This window comes from Antennarius striatus, chromosome 19 (genome assembly GCF_040054535.1).
Source record: "Antennarius striatus isolate MH-2024 chromosome 19, ASM4005453v1, whole genome shotgun sequence".
Classification (NCBI taxonomy): Eukaryota; Metazoa; Chordata; class Actinopteri; order Lophiiformes; family Antennariidae; genus Antennarius; species Antennarius striatus.
In genome coordinates this window covers 17,923,352-17,949,538 of record NC_090794.1, presented here as the reverse complement: position 1 = coordinate 17,949,538, position 26,187 = coordinate 17,923,352, and the positions used below count along the sequence as shown (strand labels likewise).

The following is a 26,187-nucleotide window of genomic DNA, read 5'->3' as shown; positions in this document are numbered from 1 at the left end:
CCCAAACGCTTTCATGGTTAAAAATATATTGAAATCGTCAGAAACTGTATTGTGAGGCAGTCTTGTGAAGGAAAAAAATCATTAAATATAAGATGCAATATCTCTAGGTCCCCTTGTTTAAAGGAATTAAACTAACACGTTACAAAATCACTTAATCCCACCGTGTGGTTGTAAATGTGGCAGAACAAAATAATTAGTCAGGTCATTTATAGTGGAAAACCAGTCGAGCGTTGAGTTTCTCATTGCTTTGTGAATGATTATTAACGACTATAACATCAGCTATAACAACTACATTTAATATTTCCGTGTTAAAGCTGTAGCTGTGTTGAACAACAGTGTTATTACAGTCAAGGATGCCGTCACAAAGTGAATTTCGCGGGTGGAGCGGGTTTGAGGTTCTAGTCATCATTCATGACTCCACGCCCTAATGCTGCTTTCACGTCCCGTAGGATACTAAAGGACATTTTGTCACTTGTAATAGGCTTTCATTTATTTCACGTTCTCTCTCTGCTTTAATTTAAAATTTCCAGTTAAATCCATCCATCCATCCATTCGTCCATCCATGCATCCTCTTCTTCGGAGTGATCAATTCACCTAAACTGCATGTTTTTGGAGGTGGGAGGAAGCCGGGGAAGAGAGAACCCAGGCAGGATACGGGGAACATACAAAGAGCATCCAAAAACATAGAACATTCAATCACACAGAAATGACTCGACCCTTCTATTTGAAAATGTAGACTGTAATGAATATATTGTTTATTAACATAGAGAAACTGTTATTGTGATTTATTTTATTATATTAATAAATACTTAAGTCCATTGTGTTTTCTTCGCTTATCAGTTTATAAAATAACGGGTCCACTCATGACTGAAAAAAATATTCTGTAATTTGGGGAAAAATATGAATCAAATGGTGGCTTCACCACCATGACAAAAACAAATATTTGATGTGGAAAATGCACTGATCTGAATTTATGATTATTTAATTTCCACAATTAATAAACCGTAACTTTTCGTGCCATAGTTCACGTCGTTTTCAAACGACTAGTTTGAAGCGGCTGCTGTCCGACGACTTTAAACACAGCATCAGAGAACGTCCGGTGACGTCATGACGCACTCACTGTTTGGTTTCCGCGCCGTGTCGCGCGACCGCGGAGGAGACATGGACGCGGTGACGAGCGGCAGCCGGGCGGACGAACGGCAGACGGATGGAGCAACGGACGCAGACCGGTCGAATCCCAGGCCCGACAGGTAAATGATTAGAGGCGACAGTGTCATGAAATGGAGGTTCTGACGTTCGCGTCTCCGTCAGAACAACGTGGAAGAGCAACGGAGGGACAACCGCTCACGTCAGTTAGCCGTTAGCTAAACGAACGGGTGGTACCCGGGCGGTGTTGCTGTGGTCACCGTGAGCGAAAGTGAAGGATAAATAGTTTACATTTAAAATGTAGCTGAAGCTGTAGCATGAAACAACTGGCAGCTGTTTGTTTACTTCAGAAACATGCGTGTCTTCCTCTCTGAACTCAGTCATAACGGTCGACGTGATGGAGGACGGAGTCTGTCTTTAGCACACCTTGTGCTGCTCATCGTTTATAAAGGTGGGGATGAATCCGACAGAATCCGCCTCAAACCTAAACGAACCTGCTTGAATGTCCTCTGAGTGAATCTGGTCCCAGTGAGGAGGGATCTGTGCTGCTGAATGGACAAACACGTAGCAGTGAGGATGAGGAGGGAGACAGGTGTGTGTCAGGGACACACACATCCGGTGGTGTGGTTCCCTACCTGTCCGGTCAGCCCACGCAAGATAAAGAACAAATCAATCACACCTGCTGGTTAATTAATGCGAGCACCTTTTATATATCTTGTACATCAAAAGCTATATTTCAGTTATGTAATAAAAGAGCAGGTTTGATGAAATCTACTGGATGGTTCACTAATAACTTCATACACACTTTGCTCACGGTTTCTAGTGTCCCCCTGAGTACATAACACTTGTGAGTGTTCAACTCCAGCTATTCACCAGAGTGGTGACCTGACCCGTCCTCAACACACCAATGACCCTGTCCTGGTCATGGTGCCCCACCTGTGGCATTCACACAGAATGCCACATGTTTTTAAAGGGGTGGGTTATCTGTTGAGAACAAGCTTATACATACAGTACATTACATTTGTCTGGTAGTTTTTAATTGCCAGTCACTGACAAACACATGGGAACAGATTTTGTTATCATCAATGCCTCTTTCAGGTCAGTTTGACATGCAGACAGGGCTGTGAAGTAAACATCTAACAGACAATGAGCAACAGAACTAGTACGGACCAATCACACTCATTACTGATCTCTTCGAGAAGGTTATGTCTTTGCCCTTGCCTGTTGGTCTGTTTGTCAGCAGGATTAATTCAAAATTACTGGACAGGTTTTACACAAACCGCAGTAGGATTGTACATGTTCCAGGATGGAACACGTTACATATTATTGCAGATCCTGGTGAGCATTTTATTTCTCTTTGGCAGAGGTAGACACTCAAAAAGTGTCATTCTACATTCTGTGATTCAGTCCTACAGTTCCGGACACTAAAGGGATGAAGAAAGTTTTATTATAGTTTTATTTTTACCTACAAAATTAATTCTGCCAACAGAATATTATTATTTGTACATTTAAGATGTTTATGTCGTTGAATAAGAAAGAGAAGTTAACTTGCCATTTTTTTATGTTTTATTGAAGCCATTTTCTCTCCATGCACACTCGTGAAAGACAGTGCAGATGGTGACGTAGCCAAATGATGACAGCCTTACTCACATGAATGCTGGCCCCACCTCATGCCATGCTGTCTCCTGGCCATTGATGTGATTTCCTGGGGAGCATTGGCAAGTTCTTCCTTCCTCCCCCTCAAACACATCGACAACAGAGAAATCACTGTGGAGAGAAAGTTCAGAGGGAGATCCTAGAGGTCCCAGACTCTCTCATCTCTCTGCAGGACAGCATAGTATCAGCAGGTCCACACATTTAAAGGTGAACGCTTCAAATGATCACATTTGGGCTATTATTTAAAATGTTAGGGGCCTCGCTGATGTTCTTCAGGTCTTTTAGTCAATCGTAGCCCTTTGACTGTGAGACCGCTCCTGTAGTTAACAGTGTGGAACCTGCAGGTACTATAGAATCACTTGCTTGTGTTGGAGCAGCAGCATGGGGCCAATTATGATCTGACAAGGCATTTCTGATGGCAAATAATGGATAGAAAAAATAATATATATCTCAGTTTCAGAGACTGTGAGCTAAACCTGTAGAATAGAGTTGACGTAATCTGCCCTGATCTTGTCAGGTGCTGTCCTCGTAGTAACTCTACGGGGAGTGGAGATGATTCCCTGGATGGCCTCACACACCTGGTGCCCCGGTGTCCTTTGACGCCATCTTTATCCCCACCAAAAAGGACCACAAGCCAATCTAAGACCGAACCCCCACTGCTGAGAACAAGCAAGCGGACCATCTACACTGCCGGAAGGCCACCTTGGTACAACGTGACTGGAACCACCTTCAAAGAGGCCTTCGTCATCGGTGAGAGTTCAAGACCCGTCGTCCATGTCTGTACTGCTACTGTTTATTTAACAAAGAGATTTTACCCTCATTTTTGTGTAGAAAACATTTATGTGGGCAGCACAGTGGCGCAGTGGGTAGTACTGTCGTCTCACAGCAAGAAGCGTCTGTGTTTGAGTCCTTCCTGTGTGGAGTTTATATGTTCTCCCCGTGTCTGTGTGGGTTCTCTTCGGATTCTCCGGTTTCCTCCCACCTCCGAAAACACTCACTTGACTTGGATCGGTTTGTCCCAGATAGTCCATAGGTGTGAGTGTGTGCGTGAGTGGTTGTTCATCTTTTGTGTGGTTCCTTGATATACTAGCATCATGTCCAGAGCATCTCCCCACCTCATGCCCATAAGTCAGCCAAGATATGCTCCAGCAACCCCCGTGAACTGCAAAAGTAGATCAGCTATTCAGAAAATGAATGATGAAAATGTAATCATCAGTGGTTGTGATGCTTTGCCTTCACTGGAGCTGTTTTACATCGTTACGGTAAACATCCGCCTCTGGACGTGTCACAGAAACAGTCAAATGAGCTGAAACAGAGGGACTGTGTGTGCACTGGTGTGTGTGTTTGACGTTGTGTGAGGCAAGCAATTAAACACATCAGACAGGTGTGAGAGGGAAGACGCGCAGGAGGAGGACATTAACTTAAGTTGTTGTCAGTGACCACAGTGACTGCTTACAGCTTCACACCTGTGCTGCGGTTTGCGTGATCACAGATGACCAGGATGTGTAAACACGGGAACTGGGCCGAGCGTGAAGGACAGCAAACAGTCTGCAGAGACAGAAAGGGAGCTGATGATGTGTTCTATGCAGAGCACATCTGTGGTGTGTTAAGGAGGTCATTCACCCCCCCATAGACACACTCTTCTCTCTGATATTGTAACAGCTGTCCTGTGGAGTTATGGATGTAAAGTACAAGTAGTTAAGTTCTAAGGACGAGCTGTTAACAAGTGGCTGAACGATGACTGTCTCACCCCATGTCCACATGTAGCCTGGTGTTCTTAAAAACGCATCTTTTTTTCCCTCCAGTTAGAAAAAAAATTTGTGTCCACACGACATTGTTTTCGAAATAATCACCGTCCACACATAACTGCGTAAGTGCGTTGAACTAATTTTTCACATTTTATTAAACAATTCCCCCCTTCCATACACACACAAGACCAAATGGAGCCATACAGGCCCAACCAACTGGTTTAACTGGGGACCAACTGGAACCCCTAAAGGACACCCTGGTGGACCACTGGTTGAGAACCACTGCTTTACAACAAACTAAATCTCTGCTTTCAGCAACTCAATGTTTACAGGAAGGACATATCCCAGTACCACAATATTTGTCTCCCCCAGACTGTCTCCCCCCACCTGTCTGTCTGTCTGTCTGTCTGTCTGTCTGTCTGTCTGTCTGTCTGTCTGTCTCCCCCCCAATCTGTGTGTCTCCCCCTGCCCCCCAGTCTGTGTGTCTCTGTGGCCCTGTGTCCCCCAGTCTCTGTCAGTCTGTAGTTCTGTAAAATGAAGTGACCAGAGGTCTCTAGGTGTGACTTTTCTCAGTTTTTCTTCGGTAAACACAATAAGTATTTGAAAATGTACTTTTTCTTGTCTGAGTCTCCGTTGTCCTTTTTCACTTCTACAAACTCGAACATATCTTTAAGATGAGCCCATGGGTTTTCTTCCTCCGCCTCATAAAACTCCGGCTCATCATGTTCATCAGATTCAATGGAGACTTCTTCTTCCATCGCCACCGCCGTCTAGTTTTGAGCTGATTGGGTAGGGGATGACGTATTTCCGCTTTTACGTAAATCCCAGTTAAGAACGTGTACTGTGATAGGTTTCCTTCTTTGACGAACACTGCGTGTGGCCAATTGCATTTTAGGGAGGGGGGGGGGCAACAGGCAAACGTAAAAGTAAGGCGTATTCATGAGCCTTCTCAGAAATTAACTCGAGTAAGAGGAAAAATCTTTGCCTCGGAAATGTATTCGAGTAAGAGTAATAAGTATGAAAAAATTCTAGTATTTTGAGTAAAGTAAAAATCCTCAGAATCTGTACTTAGGTACAGTACTTAAGTAAATTTACTCCGTTACTGTCCACCCCTGGGTAAGACTGCTGACCTGACTGCTGTCCAGAAGGCCATCATTGACCCTCAAGCAAGAGGGTAAGACAAAGAAATTTCTGAGCGAATAGTCTGTTCCCAAAGTTCTGTATCACGGCACCTCAGTGGGAAGTCTGTGGAAGGAAAAAGTGTGGCAGAAAACGCTGCACAACCAGAAGAGGTGACCGGACCCTGAGAAAGATCGTGGAGAAGGGCCGATTCCAGACCTTGGGGTACCTGCGGAGGCATTGGACTGAGTCTGGAGTCGAAACATCCACAGCCACCGTGCACAGGCGTGTGCAGGAAATGGGCTACAGGTGCAGCAAGCCCCAGGTCAAGCCACTTGAACCAGAAACAGTGGCAGAAGCGCCTGACCTGGGCTACAGAGAAGCAGCACTGGACTGTCGCTCAGTGTCCAAAATACTTTTTTCAGATGAAAGCAAATTTTGCATGTCATTCGGAAATCAGGGTGCCAGAGTCTGGAAGAAGACTGGGGAGAAGGAAATGCCAAATGTCTGAAGTCCAGTGTCAAGTACCCACAGTCAGTGATGGTCTGGGGGGGGGGCATGTCAGCTGCTGGTGTTGGTCAGTGTGTTTCCTGATAGCTAGGTATCAGGAAACATACTATCCTGATAGCTAGCTATCCCCTGATAGATTTTGGAGCACCTCATGCTTCCATCTGCTGAAAAGCTTTATGGATATGAAGATTTCACTTTTCAGCACGACCTGGCACCTGCTCACAGTGCCAAAACCACTGGTAAATGGTTTACTGACCATGGTATTACTGTGCTCAATTGGCCTGCCAACTCTCCTGACCTGAACCCCACAGAGAATCTGTGGAATATTGTGAAGAGGAAGCTGAGAGACACCAGACCCAACACTGTGGATGAGCTTAAGGCTGCTTTCACAGCATCCTGGGCCTCCATAACTTCTCAGCAGTGCCACAGGCTGATTGCCTCCATGCCACGCCGCATTGAAGCAGTCATTTCTGTTGAAGGATTCCTGAAAAAGTATTGAGTGCATAAATGAACATAATTATTTGAAGGTTGGCTTTTTTTGTATTAAAAACACTTTTTTTTTTATTGGTCAGATGAAATATGCTAATTTTTTGAGATAGGGATTTTTGGTTTTGTCGTGTGGACGATAGGCCTAACCGTAGGGAAAAAGATGCGTTTGGTCTCAGCTCGTTTCTGTGGTTTGTGATTTCTGTCAGTGGGTAGGAACTCTCCACACCAGAGTTCAGGACGCTGTGTTTGCTCAGTGTACCGGGGAGTTAATGTTCACACCACTGTCACACGGGCCTTGAACCGTCAGGAGGAGGGTTTGTTCCAGGTCTGGATCAGAGTGGGATCCATCAGAAAGAGCAGGCAGCACTGGAACGGGAAAAGAGACCGTTTGGGTTGTTTTGAACGCTACTGATCAGACGTTTGTACAATACTTGTGCAAACATGGGCTTCAAAAGATGTCTGAGCGATGAGCGTTTTTTGGATGGGCAAAGCATTTCTAGACAGAACATCACTCACACACACTGTAGAGTTTTGTTCTCATTTCGCTCACATGTTGTATCACCTACTGGATGTTCCTCCCAAAACCCGTGGGCTATCTGAACAAAATATCACAGGTCTCACAAGTCAAAGATCACAGCATTTTAGATCATTTTTCACAGCTGGGAAAAACAGCTAACAAAAGTTAGGGTTGAATTAATTTCAGCGCGTGCCCCCAACCCCCTCAGATGTACTGTACCGTAAACACAACCTTTAGAGAAAGTGTTACTGAGGATACAATTTGAGATGTGAGGCCTAAAAGAGAGTCTTTGGGGATATAAAGTAGAAATAACAATAAAAGATGGAATAATGAGTGAATAAACAAGAGGAGGGATGAAAAGGGAAGTCACTCTAGTTTTATCACTAATGGAAGAAGTGGTTTTATCAGCTGGAACAAGGAGCTCCAAAGACCTTTAGCTTATGTGCTGACTCTATATTAACAGCAAATAATCTGTTGAATACACAAATTTGCCGATCGGAGGCTGTGGGTGTGATCACACACACAAAGTTGGTGCACAGTAGTGTGTTAACAGACTCCCAGTCAGCGGTTTGGACTCTGAAAAGTCTTATCTGGGAAAATAAAAGTCCATTCCAACACTTTTACCACTAATTTATTCCACATTTGTGTTCATGCGTACACATCCAACAGACACACAACCAACAGACACACAACCAACAGACACACAACCAACAGACACACAACCAACAGACACACAACCAACAGACACACAACCAACAGACACACAACCAACAGACACACAACCAACAGACACACACCCAACAGACACACACCCTACAGACACACGTCCAACAGACAATACCCAACAGACACACACCCTACAGACACACATCCAACAGACACACACCCAACGGACTCACAATCAACAGACACACAACCAACAGACACACAACCAGCAAACACACACCCTACAGACACCCACCCTACAGACACACACCCAACAGACACACAACCAACAGACACACAACCAACAGACACACACCCTACAGACACACACCCTACAGACTCACACCCTACAGACTCACACCCTACAGACTCACACCTTACAGACACGCAACCGACGGACAACACCCTACAGACTCACACCCTACAGACACACCCTACAGACTCACACCCTACAGACTCACAACCAACGGACACACACCCAACGGACACACACCCAACGGACACACAGCCAGCGGACACACACCCTACAGACACACACCCTACAGACACACACACTACAGACACACACCCAACAGACACACAACCAACGGACACACACCCTACAGACTCACAACCAACAGACACACAACCAACAGACTCACAGCACTACCTTTCATCTTTGACCTATGCAAGTAGGTTATGGTAAAATTTTGAATCCAGGGGTGTCGTGGGATGCTGCAGTCTCTGACTGCATTGGTTCTTGTTTTGGTCTGAGTTCGGACACCAATACGGATAACTGCACACATATTTACATCACATCTTTACATCACATCTCTTCTGCTGTGGAGTTATCACATAAGTCAGTTTTCCAGTTTGCAGTAATTCATCTGAGTCACATTTTAGACAGACCTCAAGTCATCACTATTAAAAAATGTCTGTTTGCCTTAAACATAATTAATGTGTGTTTTAGTGTTTTGGAGTTTATTGTGTGTAAGTTTTCATCATGTGGCATCTGCCTCCTGAAGGGCTGTGTGGAGGAAGTGCCTCTGGGAAAACCACAGTGGCCAATAAGATCATTGAAGCACTGGATGTTCCCTGGGTGGTCCTCCTCTCCATGGACTCCTTCTACAAGGTACAAAACCCACATCACAACACCCAACATGTCATCTCAAATGTAAATAAGCTTTGATTTAGTCGTATTTCAGCTGTTTACAGTTCTGCATATCTGCTAGGTAATATTTCAAATTACTTACCCATTATTTAAGACCAGTGTTCCATTAAAATAATTAGTTTTTGATATTAAAACAATACCCTGTGAATGTAAATAAATATTCAGCTGATGGAAAATCGAATCTTTGCTGATTGCAGCGTAAATAAGAGCTCCTGACTGATGAGCGATTAAAAAGTACTATCAATTACACTACTCTTCCCTCTCCTCTGAGAGGTTGATGGTCTTTATATTTACTTTTTTCAGACAACTACACATCCCATTATGTCTACATGTCTTTTTGTTGTGTTGAATGAATACTCATGAGTAATGGAAGTGGAGAGGTTCATTCTTTAGGGATGAACTGTTCTGTTTTCTAACCCGTCTGTGGAGTGGAACCTCTTCTTGTACCGAGCAGCAGAAAGTCTTGTGCAGCATCATAAGACATAACACCCAATCACATATTCCACACAGGGAGTGGCTCTGAAGTTATCTCAGACACTCAATTTGTTATCTAAACTTTCCGTATGAGAATGAGTCTGAAACGTTTCAGGATCATTTGATATCATTCAATCCATTTAAAGTGTGTTCCTGTGTAAGCTGTCATTTCCTGTTCAATCTATATCTTGCGTCACTAGCAGAGCCCACCATGATCACACAATGATTTTCTGCATCTCTACACGTCAGTATAGGCTTTCATAATCCATGCTGCCATCAGATGAACTGTCAGTACCTTTAACCCTGAATGGTTAAGGCGAGACTTGTTTCCTCCTTCATGCTGATGTGGTTCTTTTCTAGGTGTTAAATAAAGAACAGCATGAACTCGCAGCCAGGAACGAGTATAACTTCGACCACCCAGATGCCTTCGATTTTGAGCTGCTTATCAACGTCCTCAGAAAGCTGAAGAAAGGGAAAAGCATCAAAGTTCCGGTGTACGACTACACGTCTCACAGCAGACGCAAAGAATGGGTAAGAGCCTCTCATTGGTCAGACTGTGTGACGAATCTCTCTGCTGTTCGCTAGGTTAGTTGTCTTGGAGGCAGGAATTTTGAAGGTGTGGTTTGCAAACTGTTGGATCAACGATGGAGGCCCGGTTTAAGCCAGTCAGCGTGAATCAGCATGTAGGAATTTCCATCTATTATGGAAGCATCCTATAAAACACTAACTTTGTTTTCAGTCTGTTTCATTGAAGTCATGTATGAGTAAGGTTTGTGACACCGGAAGCCAGTCATGTTCGAGTATTCATCTCATGAGGTTTAAGTCATTTCAAGGATTTTCAATGAGGTACTGAACCTTTTGTTGGGATTCAAAGCGGAGTATTATCATAACTCTCGCACACGTCTGGAGGGGATCATTTAGTGTCGACTTAGCGACACGTTTCTCATGTGCTGCAGTTTTTCAGGAGAATTAATGAACACCAAAATGAAAGCAGTAAACTCCTTTTTATATAGTTGACTGGACAACATTACTGTTGTGGTTAAATATCGTTGAACTCTCTCGAGGGAAGTTGTTTTTCATTTGAGCTGATGCCAATTGAAACGGCTGCTAATTTGCTAATTGTTAAGGATTTAGTGTATGTGACATTAGCATAAGCAAAGGGCACAAATCCCCGTCTAAAAGCATTGTGAAAAATCAATCTGGCTGTGAAGCAGACAACTCCTCGACGTCTTTGCGATGTAATTTCATGGCTGAAAGAAGCCACACCACACGGGAGATGGCTGATCATGACTCGTGACTCTGAAATCATTTTATGTACTTGGCTGAATGTAATTAAACCTCAGGCCCAAGGGTCCGCGAACTGGATGACCAGCTAGCTTCAGGCTATGTGTGCCAGTTCAGTGAAAGGAGCACAGCTGGTCCTTCTTCTATAGTTAAACTAGAGAGCGTTCTCCATCACTCTTATCCATTCTTAAAATCCACTGAATCACATCTGTGAAGAACAGGGAAATGAACATATCTATAAAGACTACTTCTGTTTCACGCTCTTCTTTTCACACACAACCTCCCGTGGGCGCTCGCTGTCTCCCTGGATTAGTTTCTTCTCTCTGACTCTCTGCCTCTCTTTCTCTAAATCAATACCAGTGTATCCAGTCCACTGACTTCAGCGTGGAGCTGGTCAGAGGACTGTAATGGGATGGGGACATACTCAGCACCGATTCGTCTTTGATTGAGACGGTGATTAATCTTTGTCACACGCTCCATCTGCCTGCTGGTAAAGGATTTGATCGGATTTATCAGATAATGATCAATAACATGTGATGATGATGAATGTCTTTGTGTATTAACGTGACTACAGGATTTCTTGCGGCTATGACTGGTCTTTAAATTTTATGTTATTTATTAAGAAGAAGAAGAAACGCACTTTATTTATCCCCTTGAGGAAATTGTTATTTTTCTACTCATGGTTTGTATATCTTTTTTGAAACGTGTGTGTGTGTGTGTGTGTGTGTGTGTGTGTGTGTGTGTGTGTGTGTGTGTGTGTGTGTGTGTGTGTGTACCAATAATATGTAAGGATCACAATCAGTTGATATACCCTCTGAGAGAACATAGACTGATGATATTCTGTAGCTGCAACGCTGGCAACATCTGCACTAAATGTTTTGTTCTGATGTGTATTATGCATACCTATATTTTAAGTAGTATAGTTTAGGCGTAATTTGTGTTTGCTGTTGCCCATTGGTAGGCTGATTACAGCTAATGACAAGCTTAAGGTGAACTTTAGCCTGAAACTAGGCTTTAAATCCGGGCCTCTTGGGTCAGCACTCAAGTCAGGAAGCAACCTTCACAGCTGGTACACACAGGAAGAATGATCCACAGCAGTGACCATAAACACCTGCAACATACAGAACCAGTGTGAGCTTTGTTTTAATATGAATTTATCCAATTATTTGCTCCTTTGTACAGAAAACTGTGTATGGGGCCAATGTGGTCATCTTTGAGGGAATCCTTGCCTTTGCCAACAAGGAGCTGCTGAAGGTAAGAATATGTTCTGATGAAGATGGAGAATAATAATTTTTTTTTTTTTTTTTTTTAATTTTATATACTGGTTTGATCCCCGAAGGGAAATTAAGAAAGCACACTCTAGCTACTGATTACAAACGCATGCATATATGTGAGTACAGGCCCCTGTATCACACACACACACAAAGGGGCCTGTAGGCATGCAGGGGGGGTAGAGTGGCAGGCAGCTCCTTCTTGGTGCGCCTCAAATGAGCAATTTGTAAAGGGGACGGCACCTTGCTCAAGGGTGCCTCGGCAGTGCTCCGGAGATGAGCTGACACCTCCCACTGTTAGCTCACCTCCGGGTATTTTTGGGGGGGCGGGAGCGGGAATCGAACCGCCGATCTTAAATCATAGGACGACCCGCTCTACCGCCCGCTTTACCACTGAGCCACTGCCGCCCCCTGTCCAGAGAATCCAGAGAATCCAGAGAATCCCAGAAATTATTATTTCTGTGCTACTGTTTCCTCGCTTGTGATATTTAAATCACACATGACTGACATTTTTACCTAATCAAATGCCCCATTAATCAGAAAGGTGCGTATTAGAGCGTATATGTCGTCTGTCAGCAGTAGACGTGTGCACCGTCCACAGGCTTTTCCTTGGCCTGGGGGGTTTCACCGTGATGAAACCAGGGTTCCATCCCTTTATCTCTACCAAACAAAGACTAGCATACTGACCCCACTTGACCCCATAACGGCATTCAGTAAGCAGTGAATGATCAGCAGGCGGTTAACAAGTCAGACATTTTTCATTACCTTTAGTTCAATCTTGACTAAATCTGATGAGTATGAACATTAAACTGGTTAACTGGTTAAACTGGTTAACTGCTAATAAATCTGTGTGGTGAGCATTTTATAGTAGTAGTCCTTCCATTAAATATAAGTCAGTTCTTTCATATTATCACGCTGATATTTTATTACTTTCAGGCATTCATCTTTAAATTTTCATATTACTTTAATTATGTAACTTAAAAATCAATGTCCATTTATCTGTACATTAAAAATGTGGGGGTAAAAAGTACGGTATGTTGGAGTGAAAACAGATTTCACACACTATATGAAGCTCATTTTTCTACCCACGTGTCTGTGCAATGAAGAGGAGCGCTGGTTTATGAGCAGCACAATTAATTCTGTAGTCTATCTAGTGAAGCTGTTGAGGTTCAGAGAAAATCCATTTGAATTAAAGGGGAGGAATGCTGTAGCAGACCGGCCCGACGCGGCTGTGCATTGTTCTCTGCATCCCTTTGTGACGTGTGCATGTGTGCTGGACTGTGATGATAAGGCATGTGTCTCCCCTGAGACGCAGCTGGGTGGTGGGTTACCCTCTGATTCACTCAACAGTCTCCTGTGATTTATTGTGTTTGTTTCCTGCATTATAATTGACAGTTATAGCCCGAAATCTGACGTGCTAATGGAGGCTGGGTGGAGAAACTGGGATGTACATACAGTCATACATGATGCAGGATTGTATTACTGTATATGATGGTACATACAAAAAGGAAAGAATACAAGATCCTTGCCTTTGCCATCAATCACATATTTTATAACAGTGGTAATACCTAAATGGGGTTTTTCTTCATGTGTTGGATCGCAGACAGTGTTGCATTCAGGTACTCACAGCAAAATTGGATTCATAGCAGTTAAGAACCAGTGCAATAAATGTGCTTGTTTTTCCCCTGCATGTTTAAAGATCCGCATTATTGTTGCTCTCCCACCTCACAAGAAGCTAAAGAGATTAAAAAAGAGTTCATAATTAATACAACAGTAGTAAATGTATCCTCATAGACCGTCATATAGTTCAAGCTCCAAAACCATTTGGTTCTACAATTCCCATAATGCATTGGACTTGTAGAAAATATTAAGAGTAGTACCTCAAGATCTGTTCTGTGACTGAGCTGTAAGTCAAACAATATTTTCCCATTTAAAATAACTAAAAGAATTTTAATCCGTCCCAGAAAAAAGCTGCAAACCCCCTACATTATGAAAAAACAACATAGTTTTATCAATAGATTAATTATTATATATTAGTTATATAAACTTTAAAGAGGAATGACAGAAACACAAAAGTCACAGGAACACGCAAGCTATGTCTTTACTCCACCAACGAGAACGAGTTGCAGTGTCAGCTGATGTAACCATCCACCAACTAGTGGTGGTGTCCTGAAGCACAACTCAGTCGTACGTTTTCTTGTAGACCAAACCGTACCTTGATCCGCCACGAGGAATGTGTCCTCTGACTGACAATATGGGTCAGATCCTGTCTTCCTTTGTCTGTTGGTGGGTGTCAGCATCTGGGCAGGGCAAGCTGCTCTCTCCTCAGCAATTTAGGAGCCACCAGCAAGGTGGTACCAGGTTCAGGTTGGGCAGAGGCTAGCTGGCTAACAGCAGGTGGTCTTGTGACGAGTTTGAATAGTGAAGAATGTCAGTCTGTTTACGCTTCAGGGCCGATTTTTGTCCATTTTGGGGATGTTTTTATGCAATTTTGTCTTCATCTTGGGCTACTTTGGGCCTGCCTCCTCTACCTCACTCTCTGTGTCTGGTTGAAGCGTGGCCGTGCCACGCCCTTGGTAGGAGCACCAGAGCAGTCATGGATCAGGACAGTGAAATACACTCATGCTCTGCTAGAAGGAAACAAAACGGATTTATTATGTTCTTTCATTCATTTCAATGCCCACTTCTTCCGCTGTCGCGAATCACGGGGTCGATGGAGCCTGTCCCAGAGGATTGGGAGCGTGAGGCAGGACCCACTTCAGGTGTGACACCAGTGCACAGCTGTACATAAAGACTACACATGTTAATTCCCAAATAACAAAGATTAAGTTTCTTTCTATATATGGTTGGGAGGGCATGTTGAAGGAGTGCTCTCCTCTGCCACACAAATGATAACAGTGGTACTCCTGTGTGAAAATCATCTGACTTTATAGTGCTCTGTGAGGCAGGTTAAGTGGATTAGCCAAAAAAGATGGTCTTGCTAACATGAGTAGACGGAACAGCTTCGTTTAACATTAATGACAAAGAAGGGACGGACACAAAAGTTAACATATTTATCATGATGAAATGTTTCATTTATCAATCATTTATAATGACATTCAATCATCAGTACATTTACTTAAGTCTGTAGAAATAAGGTTTATGTTTCAAAAGATTTTTTATTGTTGACGTTTGGTGATCTGTGTTAATTTTGTTTTTCTAATTGAGTTCTCGGCGTCATTGTTGCTCCTAACACACCCTAAACAACTATCCTTTAGTAAATATGAATCTATGATGCAACAACGCTACTCATTCGTTCAAGACATGTCATGTGACCATGTTTTACACCATACCTTAAAAGATTATCATCTTTTCTTAAGTCGGACCTGTGTCATGTAATATTTTATAGCTGTGATGTTCCGCCTCAGATCCGCTGACCGTCCCCTCCTTCACTCCTACACCGACAGCTGTGCTTCGACAGCAACTCCACGTTTCTTGGTTGGTGAGCATTTCAGAATTATCGCATACAGAATCTTCGGGCTTGTTGTGCGTCTGAGTTATACCCATACCCCGACTGTCATCTTCGTCTAAATCACATGCTCTACTTCTACTTCACCAGTCAATAGTTCCTTCTGTACTTGAGGTGGTTGCCTCTTTGTTGTTCCACCTCCATTGTGGTCCTGGCTCATTGATTTTTCTTTCGGTTTTGCTGAGTTGAGCTTCGGTTTAATGGAGCTTACCGGACCGATCAACGGCTGACTCACTCTTTGTGTGAGGGTGATAACTGATGTCTCTTCCTTTTGCTCTTTAGACTCTTTAATATGACCTGACCTGAACATGACAGCTCAGCTGTAAAAACGTCAAATCTGGGAAGTGACCCAAAACGCTTTTCCTTTGACTTTCAGTGTGCTTTGGAGCAACAAAGTCGTGAAACGTGTATGGATCTTGGTCACGCAGTTTCAGTGATCATCATCTGAAATGTTAATAATCATTAAGAGACCAAACTTAAATTGTACTTGATGAAAGGTTTGTCAGAATCATTCGTAATATCATCCATTCATTCTTCACAACCGCTTCATCCGCATTTGCGGAGAGCTGGAGCCTATCCCAGCTGGCTTAGGGCGTAAGGTGGGGGATACTCCGGGCACGACGCCAGTGCACCGCGGAGCCACATAGACGCAGGCAAACACTCAAGCACACACTCACTCCTACGGTCAATTTGGGACTGGTCAATTAACCTGAAGCGCATGTTTTTGGAGCTGGAATTTAATCTTTGAGAAGAAGAAGAAGAAGAAAACACTTCAAGGAACTCTCCTCCAGTTTTTAAGCACATCCAACAACAACAGTCAGAATCAGCTGTTTAATGATTCGCTGTGCAGCACTGTAGCATGAAGGAGGAGGGAGCTGTAATTGTGCCTTGAATTTCCAAACTACATGATGGGGAGCATGTCCTGAAGGTAACAACCCAGGAGTCGGTGAACGCAGCCTGATTTCTCGTCCCCGATTCAGCGCCTGCATCAAATCATGTAACTCTAACCATGAAGACACTGACTCTCTCTGGCCTACCTGACACTCTGTCTCTCTTTCTCTGACCCTGTCCTTATCTTCCTTTTATTTCTTTCCACCCAACCGGTCAAGGCAGATTGCTGTCCAAAAGAGTCTGGGTCCTGCCCGGAGTTTCCTCCTCAACGAGGGAGTTTTTCCCGCCACTGTTGCTTACGCTTCCTCTGGAGGGTTCAGTTGGGTTTTTCTGCTTTGAAATGTCTGCTGCCATGATTAAGTGCTATATAAATAAAAGTTGATTGATCGAAGGAGTTCTTGTTGGTCAGAGTCAGAGTTGTCATCAGAGAGATGGTCACCTCTACCCTTATCTTCACTGGCCTTTGCTTTACCATTCATGATGAACAGTAAACTGTCCAAGGTACGAAGCCTGACATTCTGAGCTGCTCACAGAGACATCAACAAAACAATAAGAGGGGGAGACGAGTGTTGAAGCTGTGTGAATGCAGTGATGCTGCCGCCATGGGGGTTGTGGCAGAAAGGGGAACTTCAGGACAATAGTCGGATATGGTGGCACAGGTTTGTCCGTATCTGCGAATGTTTGTAAGTCAAATGTTTGTAAGTTGAGGACTACCTGTATTAATATTATATTCAAATTCTGAACCTGACACTTACAAACATTTAGAGTTCATCCCTGAATATCTTTTCATAAATATAGCGCTGCTGTAAATATCTATTGACATTCAGGAAACACAACCTCTCCGATTTAGAGCAGATTAAACTTGACTCCATAGAATGACTTCTGCCTTGGCCCTCTTCTCTGCCAGCTCCTGGACATGAAGGTGTTTGTGGACACAGATTCCGACATCCGCCTGATACGGAGGCTGAAGAGGGACGTTTCACAGCGTGGGAGAGACATCACAGGCATCATCAAGCAATACAATAAGTTTGTGAAGCCAGCGTTTGAGCAGTACATCGAGCCCACGGTGCAGGCGGCTGACATCGTGGTGCCCAGAGGTCAGTGGGCGTCCCCCGTCGGTGCTGATGCTGCATTGATCTGAGCCGTTTACACTGGATGAGACTACTTTTTTGTAAATTCCAAGACGATGATTAAAATTCAATGTCAAGACTGAACAAGAAAATGTGTTTTTCCTAGTAAATCCTTTGTTTCCTCATTATGCTTACAGGCGGAGAAAACTTTGTCGCGCTGGACCTGATTGTTCAGCATGTTCACAGTCAGCTGGAGAAGGTAAGGATAAAGAGCTTCCTGTTTCTGTGTGAGAGTGAATGTAGCTTAACATGTTTGACTTTGTTAATGGATTATAACTCTTTGTTCAGTTTGTGGCTGCTGCATGATATGCTAATGAGGTCCCTGTTGCTTGAATACAACCTTAAACACAACCTCCGTTACATAACGAACAGACTTCATATTGAACACGTGATCATTCTATTGAACACGTGATCATTCTAACTACATAAAAGACTAAAGCTGATTTTATCCTAAGACGCTGAATAGAAAGCGTCTTTCCTGGTTGTGACGATGCTTCACCTTGAGGATGAGAGAAGAAACAAGTCAGAAGCTCTTCTTTTAACCCCTTAGGGTGATGACAGTGAATTCCTACAAACATAATCGTGCTTTCATCATGATCTTCTATTTATATTTCAGAAACCTAAAAACTGAAGATTTCACAATCTGTTTTTAAAAAAACTAACTGAAGTAAGACAGTTGTGCCTGTCTGGGGGTGTGAGAGTCACAGAGGCTCTGTGTGTTGGCTCTCATGATGTAGGGGCATTTATTATTAAAGCAACTCAACAGAAAACCAGTCGGTTTTTTAACATTTAATGATAACAAACACATGACACAAGTTTTTGTCTTGTTTACATGATACATGTTAAAGAAGAATAAATATACACGTGACAAAGAATCCATTCATAAAAACTACAAAGAAATGTTTGTTTATGGTCATCTCATCTGTACAATAAAATGGATGGATGGACACATGTACAGAAATAGTTTAGTGTTTGTCACATTTTGACATATAAGTATGATGTCAACGGTGATAAGTTTCTCTATACTGTATTAATCAAATCTACTTAAATGTCTGAGGTAGCGCCTGCTGAAGCGCTTTAACTTCTGATTGTCCCTGCTAATCATTATGAGGCTGAGAAGAACAAATTGAGTTAAGAAAAAAAGGTTTAAGTGTCCTGGTTCAAGGATTTAATAAGTTTGTTTGAATTTTACTCTTGTCAAGTAATTAAAATCATCAATTTTGGTTATTTTACCACTTGAGATGAACTCTCCTCAGTCCTAGTCTCTCTATTCGTGCTGTGTGTAGCGCCCTCTGCTGGTCGCAGAAGCTAAATGCTGGTAAGTCTTGGCTGCTGTATTTTGAATGGATGAAGCTGTTCAACTTTCCCTGTCCTCTGAACTTCATGGCCTGAAGTCAGGCATAGTGAACTACAGTCATTCTTCACAAAGATAAAAATGACTATGAAAACAAACTGTAGATTAATTTCTCAGTCAATCAGAGAGCCGCCTGTAGAGCCTCCCTGATCTGCGTCCTTATTTCCTCTCTGGTTCAGTGAGCCCGACACCGCTGAGGTTAGCTAACAGATAAATTCAGGACAGGTGTCCTCCCTCTTTCCTCACCTCACTGCCCTGCCAGCCGCTTTATGGCCTGAGCCGCTCTACGTTCTGTTCCACCTTCATATTCAGTGTGTGCCACTAATCCAACACATCTGTCACATTCACGACACGTCCAGTAGGTGGATGATCACACTCAGGTTAGCGTTACGCTCTCAGGTAGTGATCCCCAGACTTAAACCTTCATCCAGTAACATGTCTATCATGGATTAGCCTGAACCTGCTCACATATTCAGTATGGTTAGGGTATTGTGTGGTGCAAATTTCTGAACGTTAGCATGCTAACACAACACACTGAGATGTCAGCATTACACTTGTTAAACATTATCATGCTAACTGGTCATTGTGAACATGTTAGCATGCTGACTTTACAAAGCACCTCACATTTTAATGCCAGATTTGAACAAACATTAATTTTGCTTAAAATGTTTGGCTCTTTTGTGGTTTTTGTCTTACCCCGTGTCGTTTTTTCCTCATGTATCTCACTGTTTGCACTCGTGTGTGTACATGCATTGACCTTCCTTGCCTGGCGTGAATGCTGTGCAACCATTCCAGCGTGAGATCACCGTGAGGTATGGATGTTCCTGTTTTTATTGCACCATTTTCTCCCCTGTCTCATTCTTTTTGGTTCCTTCTTTCAAATTAAGTGAAGCAATGAACGAACCATGGACCGATCTGTTTGCTAACCGTCCATCACAAAACAACTTACCAACTAGCTTAGGAGTGAGATGTTGCTCAGGTGTTGATCCAGACTGAAAAAGAGCTCAGCTTACATTTGTCAGGTGGAGACTCAAGCCATTTTTTATTGCCTGACAATAGCTTTTCCAGTTCAATGAGATGATGATGCATCCCATAATTATGTTCTGGTTGTTCTTGTCCCGAATTGGCTGTGGTAATGATCCAGTACTGCTTTTGGTTAAATAATATGTGTCACGTTTTGTAGGACATGTCCACGTAATCACACCAACCTGGAGAACAGGAGAGATATTTAGTTCTTCTAGTTACCGCCTGCCTTCTTACAAACGGGAGCTGTTGAAGCTGCAGCCAGAGATGAACTCATTGCATCATTCAACACTCAGTGAAGCTGCAAACAGATGTCTGAATAACTGCTGTGTGTTTGGGAGAAATGTATTTTTTGGGACCTTTAGAAAAGGTGCTGATGCTTTGCAAAGAGTCACACGACACGTTTGAAGAAGCTCTCTGCTTTGCTTTCTGCTCAGATGTAAATGTTAGAGATCAGGGAGGTGGTGGAGCCGTTCCTCTGCTCTAACGCTGTTCCTTCCTGTTTTCTCTCCTTTCTTTTTCTCTCCTCTTGTCTGAATTGTATTTCTTCTGCCCCTTTCTTTGCCTCCACCTTGCATTACGTAATCTCAACAAATGACTGCATGTCTCCTTCTTCAGAGGAAGCTCCGCTGGGATATGTGAGGCTCCCCTTCTGCGTCTGCTTTCAGTGTTGAAGCACTGTTTTGTAGCGTCGATGCACTTTCACCTTTTTTGACTTAACAACAGAGGCTGTTCAGTTAATTGAATAAACTGAACACGTTTGTTCATGCTTATTCATTCTTTTTGCTGATGTTGCTTTAAAACTGTTTGCAGAAAATATTAGAGCAAAAGCATGTTTGACTTCAAGGGTAGAGAGCGCATGCAGCAAACACATTACCACGCTTTAATATAGCTTATTATCAGAATTACACTCTTTGTTTTGCTTTTATCAGCTTAATGTGTTGGCACGCTCTTCATCCCTTCCAAGATGCTGTCCTGGCAATAACAACATGCTAACTTTAGCAAACCGCCCTGTCCTGGAGTTAACTGTCACACGTCAGTCCAGGGCCCCAAACCTAGAAAACATATTCAGTTTACACATCCATCTTCCTCCCCTTCATTTACCAGCTTTGTAGAAGTAAATAACAGGAGGAGGAGGAAGTGGTTCATTGATGATGATGGTTCTGCACACTTAACGTAGTCCGATCGCTTTTATTAGTAAATGCCTCACATCTGGTGTTGATTCTAGCCTTTAGCCTGTGGGGTCCGGGGGGTTTTCATTATTGTCTAGATGCTCCGGCAGCAGACGTCCCACCCCCACAGATGACAAGGCCTCATAAGAGCAAAGTATTTATAGTGTTGGGTTACAGAAACTTAAAAGTTTAATTCTAAGTTCAAAACTGAAAGGAGAGAAGAATTAAATGATGATTTGACCCACAGGATAGTGTCTGATTATTTGGAGGGGAGTCCCAGTCTGCTGCTGCTGCATATTGGGGGATCATCTGTGATGGTTCCAGTGTGGACATCATCACTCTGTTTTTCTATGTCTGACTTTCCCAGATCGGCCCTGGCCTCGGCTCACCAGGGCCAGCCTTTACCCAAAACCCTCAGTGTGTTGGAGAGCACCCCCCAGGTCCGCGGCATGCACACCATCATCAGGTCAGAATGCATGCTCACACGCATTTCGCCAGAAATGTCTTAAAATAGCTTGAAGCATGACAGTTTAGTTTAATGACCGTCATTTAAATACATAATTGTGAATCCCCAGAAGACACTGAAGAACAGTGTGCACATAGTTTTACTTGTGTGTGTGTGTATATATATATATATATATATATACACACACACACACACACACACACACACGAGACAGTCGTTTTGATCCTCGTTGCTCCTGACCTCCTTTGACTTTCTGTAGGAACAAGGAGACTAACAGAGATGAGTTTATCTTCTACTCCAAGAGATTAATGAGGCTCCTGATAGAGCATGCTCTCTCCTTCCTCCCTCTCAAGGTGAGATTTATTCTGTGTTACAGTGAATGAATCTGAGTCATTATGTAAGCTCAGTGATGTAAAACCCAGATGATGGACATATTATTGTCAGAGGTCACAGAACTGGGTGGACAAAATCAATGTGAATGTATTTATGCTCCTTTTGTCCCCCTCCAGTCAGTGTCCGTGGAGACCCCACAGGGGAGTGTCTACAACGGCAAGAGGCTGAGCGGTAAAAGAGTGAGTCTGCTGATGCTCTTCCATTTGTTTTCTTTTTATTTAGGGCAATGGTCTCCAACCCCCGGTCTGTGGACCGGTAGCGGTCCGTGGGTCAGTTGGTTCGGGCCGCACAGAAAGAATACAGAACCCACATTATTACCTCAACTGGTGATTCCAATCACCAATTGAGGTGCCAACTCAACTTTCTGTGATTTTGTGACGTATAAAGAGACAACCGGTTGTTCAGCTGTGAAAACATTAAAAACACTTTGGATTGTTCTGCAGGTTAACAAATTAAAATCAAGTGACAGCTTATGAATTAATGGGGATAAATATACCTGTAAATATGAGCAGAGCGTTCATTTCCTGGTGTGTCCCTGCAGATCACGGGTGTTTCCATCCTGAGAGCAGGGGAGACCATGGAGCAGGCTCTGATGGCCGTTTGTAAGGACATCCGACTGGGAAAGATCCTCATCCAGACGAATCACGACACGGGAGAACCAGAGGTGTGTGAGTTTTGAACGCATCCTGCGTTTTGTCAGGTCTGTGGCGTTCAGCCTTCAACATTAATGTACTGGTTTTACTTTTTCTTTCTTCAGTTTAGTATAAAACAAAACAAAATGTAGTTAATATATGTACCAGTAGTTGTATATTTTGATGTTTCTCAGAGTAATTCATGACACGGGCAAAGACCGTGAGAACACCCTCTCAGGTTTAATGGGGCGCCTCTCTCCTTTAGCTCCACTACCTTCGTCTGCCCAAAGAGATCAGTGAGGACTACGTCATCCTGATGGACAGCACCGTGTCCACCGGAGCTGCTGCTCTCATGGCCGTCAGAGTGCTGCTGGTATGTCTGCTCAGCTGTTAAAAAAACCACACTGGATAACTTCGTATGTATCTTTGACTTGAATTTAAGGAAGATTTATTCAACCACTAAACTCTCTTCTCTTGTTCTCCCCTGAAGGACCATGATGTACCAGAAGATAAGATCTTCCTGCTGTCTTTGCTAATGGCAGAAATGGGCGTCCACTCCGTGGCCTATGCCTTCCCTAAGGTCCGCATCATCACCACCGCTGTGGACAAGGAAGTCAATGACCAGTTCCACATAATCCCCGGCATCGGTGAGCAGCTTCACACAGCTTCTGTCAGAATGAAGCAGAACTTCATCAAACAAAGTGGGAGGAATAAATGATCTGGCCTAACAAACTGGACTCAGATGAACTCAGTGAGTTTACAGTGACGTAACAACCCAGTGACTCAGTTATTCCACATCCTGCCACAGAAATCATAATGATCTTAAACCTTTGTCAATATTCAGTCAAGCTGCTCCAAGATAAACAGACACTAAAATCACTCTGCTGCTGCCTTTCTGGTCAAATGTGATGACGACAGCTCATGAAGGCATTATTCCTGCTATCAGCCTCGTAGATCAGTGGTCCCCAAACCCTGGATGGTGGACCGTTACCAGGCCACACAGAAAGAATACAGAACTCACATTACTTCTGTTTTATTCTGATCTGATTCTGAACGATGTTATGTTTTAAATCATGGGATTTTCTCCTTCACATCTATGAGTCACTCTGGACGTTTGTCAAGATGCTTGCCTCGGTCACATGACTATGCATTTTTGTTGTATGTATTACATCCTGTGAAGCGGTGATGAATTGTAATTATCAGTGTGCTGAAACAAGTTGAAACAAAAAGCACATTACTACACATTACAGCAAAGGTAAATAAAACGACATCACCTTGACCTTGAGAAAACTAGGGTCAAGGTCAAATTTCAACTTTTGTAAAAAATTTTGCACGTATCTCAGGAACCGGATAAGATGGAAAGATAAAACAAGAGGCGTTATATTCAGGGAGGCAAGGGGATGAAAATTAGATCACAACTTTGACCTTGAAAAACTAGGTCAGAGTCAAATTTTCACTCATACCATTTTAGGCACACATCTCTGAAACCTGATGAGATAAAATCACAAAACAAAAAGCAACATTTTCAGGAAGCCAGAGGCACAAAAATGTGGATGTCAGGGTAAAATTTTGAATTCAGGGGTGTTGCTGGATGTTATAGTCCTCTGTTCCTTTTCTCATTCATTTCTCATCTTATGTTTGTTTCCAAAGGTAATTTTGGTGACCGTTACTTTGGCACCGACGCCCCTTCAGACTGGTGTGAGAGCGATGAAGGGATGGACTTCTGAAGAGAGACCCCCCTCAGAGACGTGGACGCTTGTTGCAGAAGGACTGAAAGGATCAGCACAAGTCTTTTTCATCCGTCGCTGTACCAGTCTCCATCATCATCATCATCATCCTGATGATGGATGTGATGCTACATTCGCAGCTTCCTGTAAACGCAGTTTACTGTTGGGTCAGTTGTCTGGCAGTCCATTCTGCCTTCACTTTCACAGCACAGGTCTGCAGCGTTTTACAGGATGTCTGTGGGCTTCTCAGTTCCACCTATTCCTCTGCAATCTCAAACGGTGTGCTGCTTATTCTGTGAAAAATTTTTATGACGTGAATAATGTTACCGGTGAAGTGTAAATAAGTTAACCTTGATATGTTTGAATTCAGTTTACTGGAAAAGTCTTCAGGATTTTGCACAGTTTGTATCTTTGCCTTTATTAACTAGGTGTTGTGGATCAGCCGGCATTGATTTAAAGTGTGCTTCATTTTTATTCAACCCGTTCCCTGCTGGATACTTGGTTGTAATTTTACTGTCTGCATGCAAACCAACTGAGGCCCTTACTCTGTATAATAGTGGTATTATATTTGAGTTAGTGGTGCAGTAATACTGTACACTGTGGCCCATTAGCAGTGTGATCTGTTTCCTTTTTGGTTTTAAGGTTCCATGTTTTAGAAGTATGACAGAAAGTTAAAAGTACTGTTCTTACTTGAACAACTGACTGATGAAGTTTTCAGCATCTTTTTCAATCATCAAACCATATTTGACTTTCCTTTAGCTGCTAGTTTAGCTAAAAATAGAGCTTTTATATTATTACATCATTTGTCAGATGTGAAGAAGTCACTGGTGTGAAATTGTTTACGGCCTTCAGTTGATACCTACTAGCAATGCCTGACCTTTGAACTGCCAAAATCAGAAATCTGCAGTAGTGTGATAGACTAGGAGACCAAATGCTACCAGGTGAGTTTTGATGTTAGCACAATTTAAAACACATCAGTACTTGTGTGCAGTCCAGTAGTATTTCCTGTATGTGTTGATTGTTCTTGAGTTTCTGAATGAGCAGAAACAAAGTTGTGATGATTTTTGTTTTATTTATTGTGTTATTAGCAGGGAATCTACATGTTTTTACACGACTGCCATTAAATTACCAAATTACATAACCAATGTAATGTTTTATTATTTTTCTATATGTGGTGTATGGAAACTTTCACTGACCAGTTGATTTTCTAGGCCAGCTTTATTGCAGTGCTATTAGCAAACAGCCTCTAGACTCCCCTTTAAAGAAATGTGGAGATGGTGCTGTCCTTTCTTTTGTCAGGGTATCTGCATTGTACGAGTATCATTGTCACTGCATTCATCGTCAGGAATTCTCCTTCGTGTCTGTGCTCAACTTCATCGAGTTTTCCACTAAAACGAAAGTGTTCAGAAGTGTTTGAAAGAATTTCCCTTCACTGCAATGTTTTACAAGGTTCAGCTCTCATCACTAGTGACTGAATCCGTTTCAGCTCCTCAGCAGTTTCATTCATGACCCCTGCTTTTGTAGGAAGCTGCCAAGACAACTTTGTGAAAGCCACACATGGATGTGTCAAGACATTACAACTTCAATAACTTGAAAAAGTCAGCATCTGACTCTATCAGTACTGTATGACAACTTACTTGACTGCAATGATTACATTTTTTTCCCTACACAGTGTTACGTATATATTCATTTTAATAAAGCGCAGACCGTTTTTCATTGTTCCGGTTACATCTGTCAGCAAGGCATCCTTTTTTGCGGAAGAGCTGTTGTCTCAGATTTGCATTTGTAATTTCCAGTTCATTTGTACAGAATAAAAATAAAT

General features: G+C 42.9%; 1 protein-coding gene across 2 annotated transcripts; it reads left to right on the top strand.

Moving 5' to 3' along the window:
• The first annotated feature begins 1,148 nt into the window (after window positions 1-1,148).
• si:ch211-243j20.2 (uridine-cytidine kinase-like 1) lies at window positions 1,149-26,187 on the top strand. Of its 2 annotated transcripts, none has more exons than XM_068342961.1 (15): window positions 1,149-1,250; window positions 3,320-3,552; window positions 8,895-9,001; window positions 9,875-10,045; window positions 11,981-12,052; window positions 17,376-17,565; window positions 17,736-17,797; window positions 19,748-19,764; window positions 21,515-21,613; window positions 21,873-21,966; window positions 22,123-22,185; window positions 22,548-22,670; window positions 22,904-23,011; window positions 23,129-23,285; window positions 24,289-26,187. In XM_068342961.1, the coding sequence occupies exons 1-15, from the start codon at window positions 1,162-1,164 to the stop codon at window positions 24,363-24,365; spliced, it is 1,662 nt and encodes a 553-aa protein (XP_068199062.1). In that variant the 5' UTR covers window positions 1,149-1,161; the 3' UTR covers window positions 24,366-26,187. The 2 variants fall into 2 exon arrangements, with proteins under 2 accessions (XP_068199062.1, XP_068199063.1); XM_068342962.1 differs by having other exon boundaries at window positions 23,129-23,389.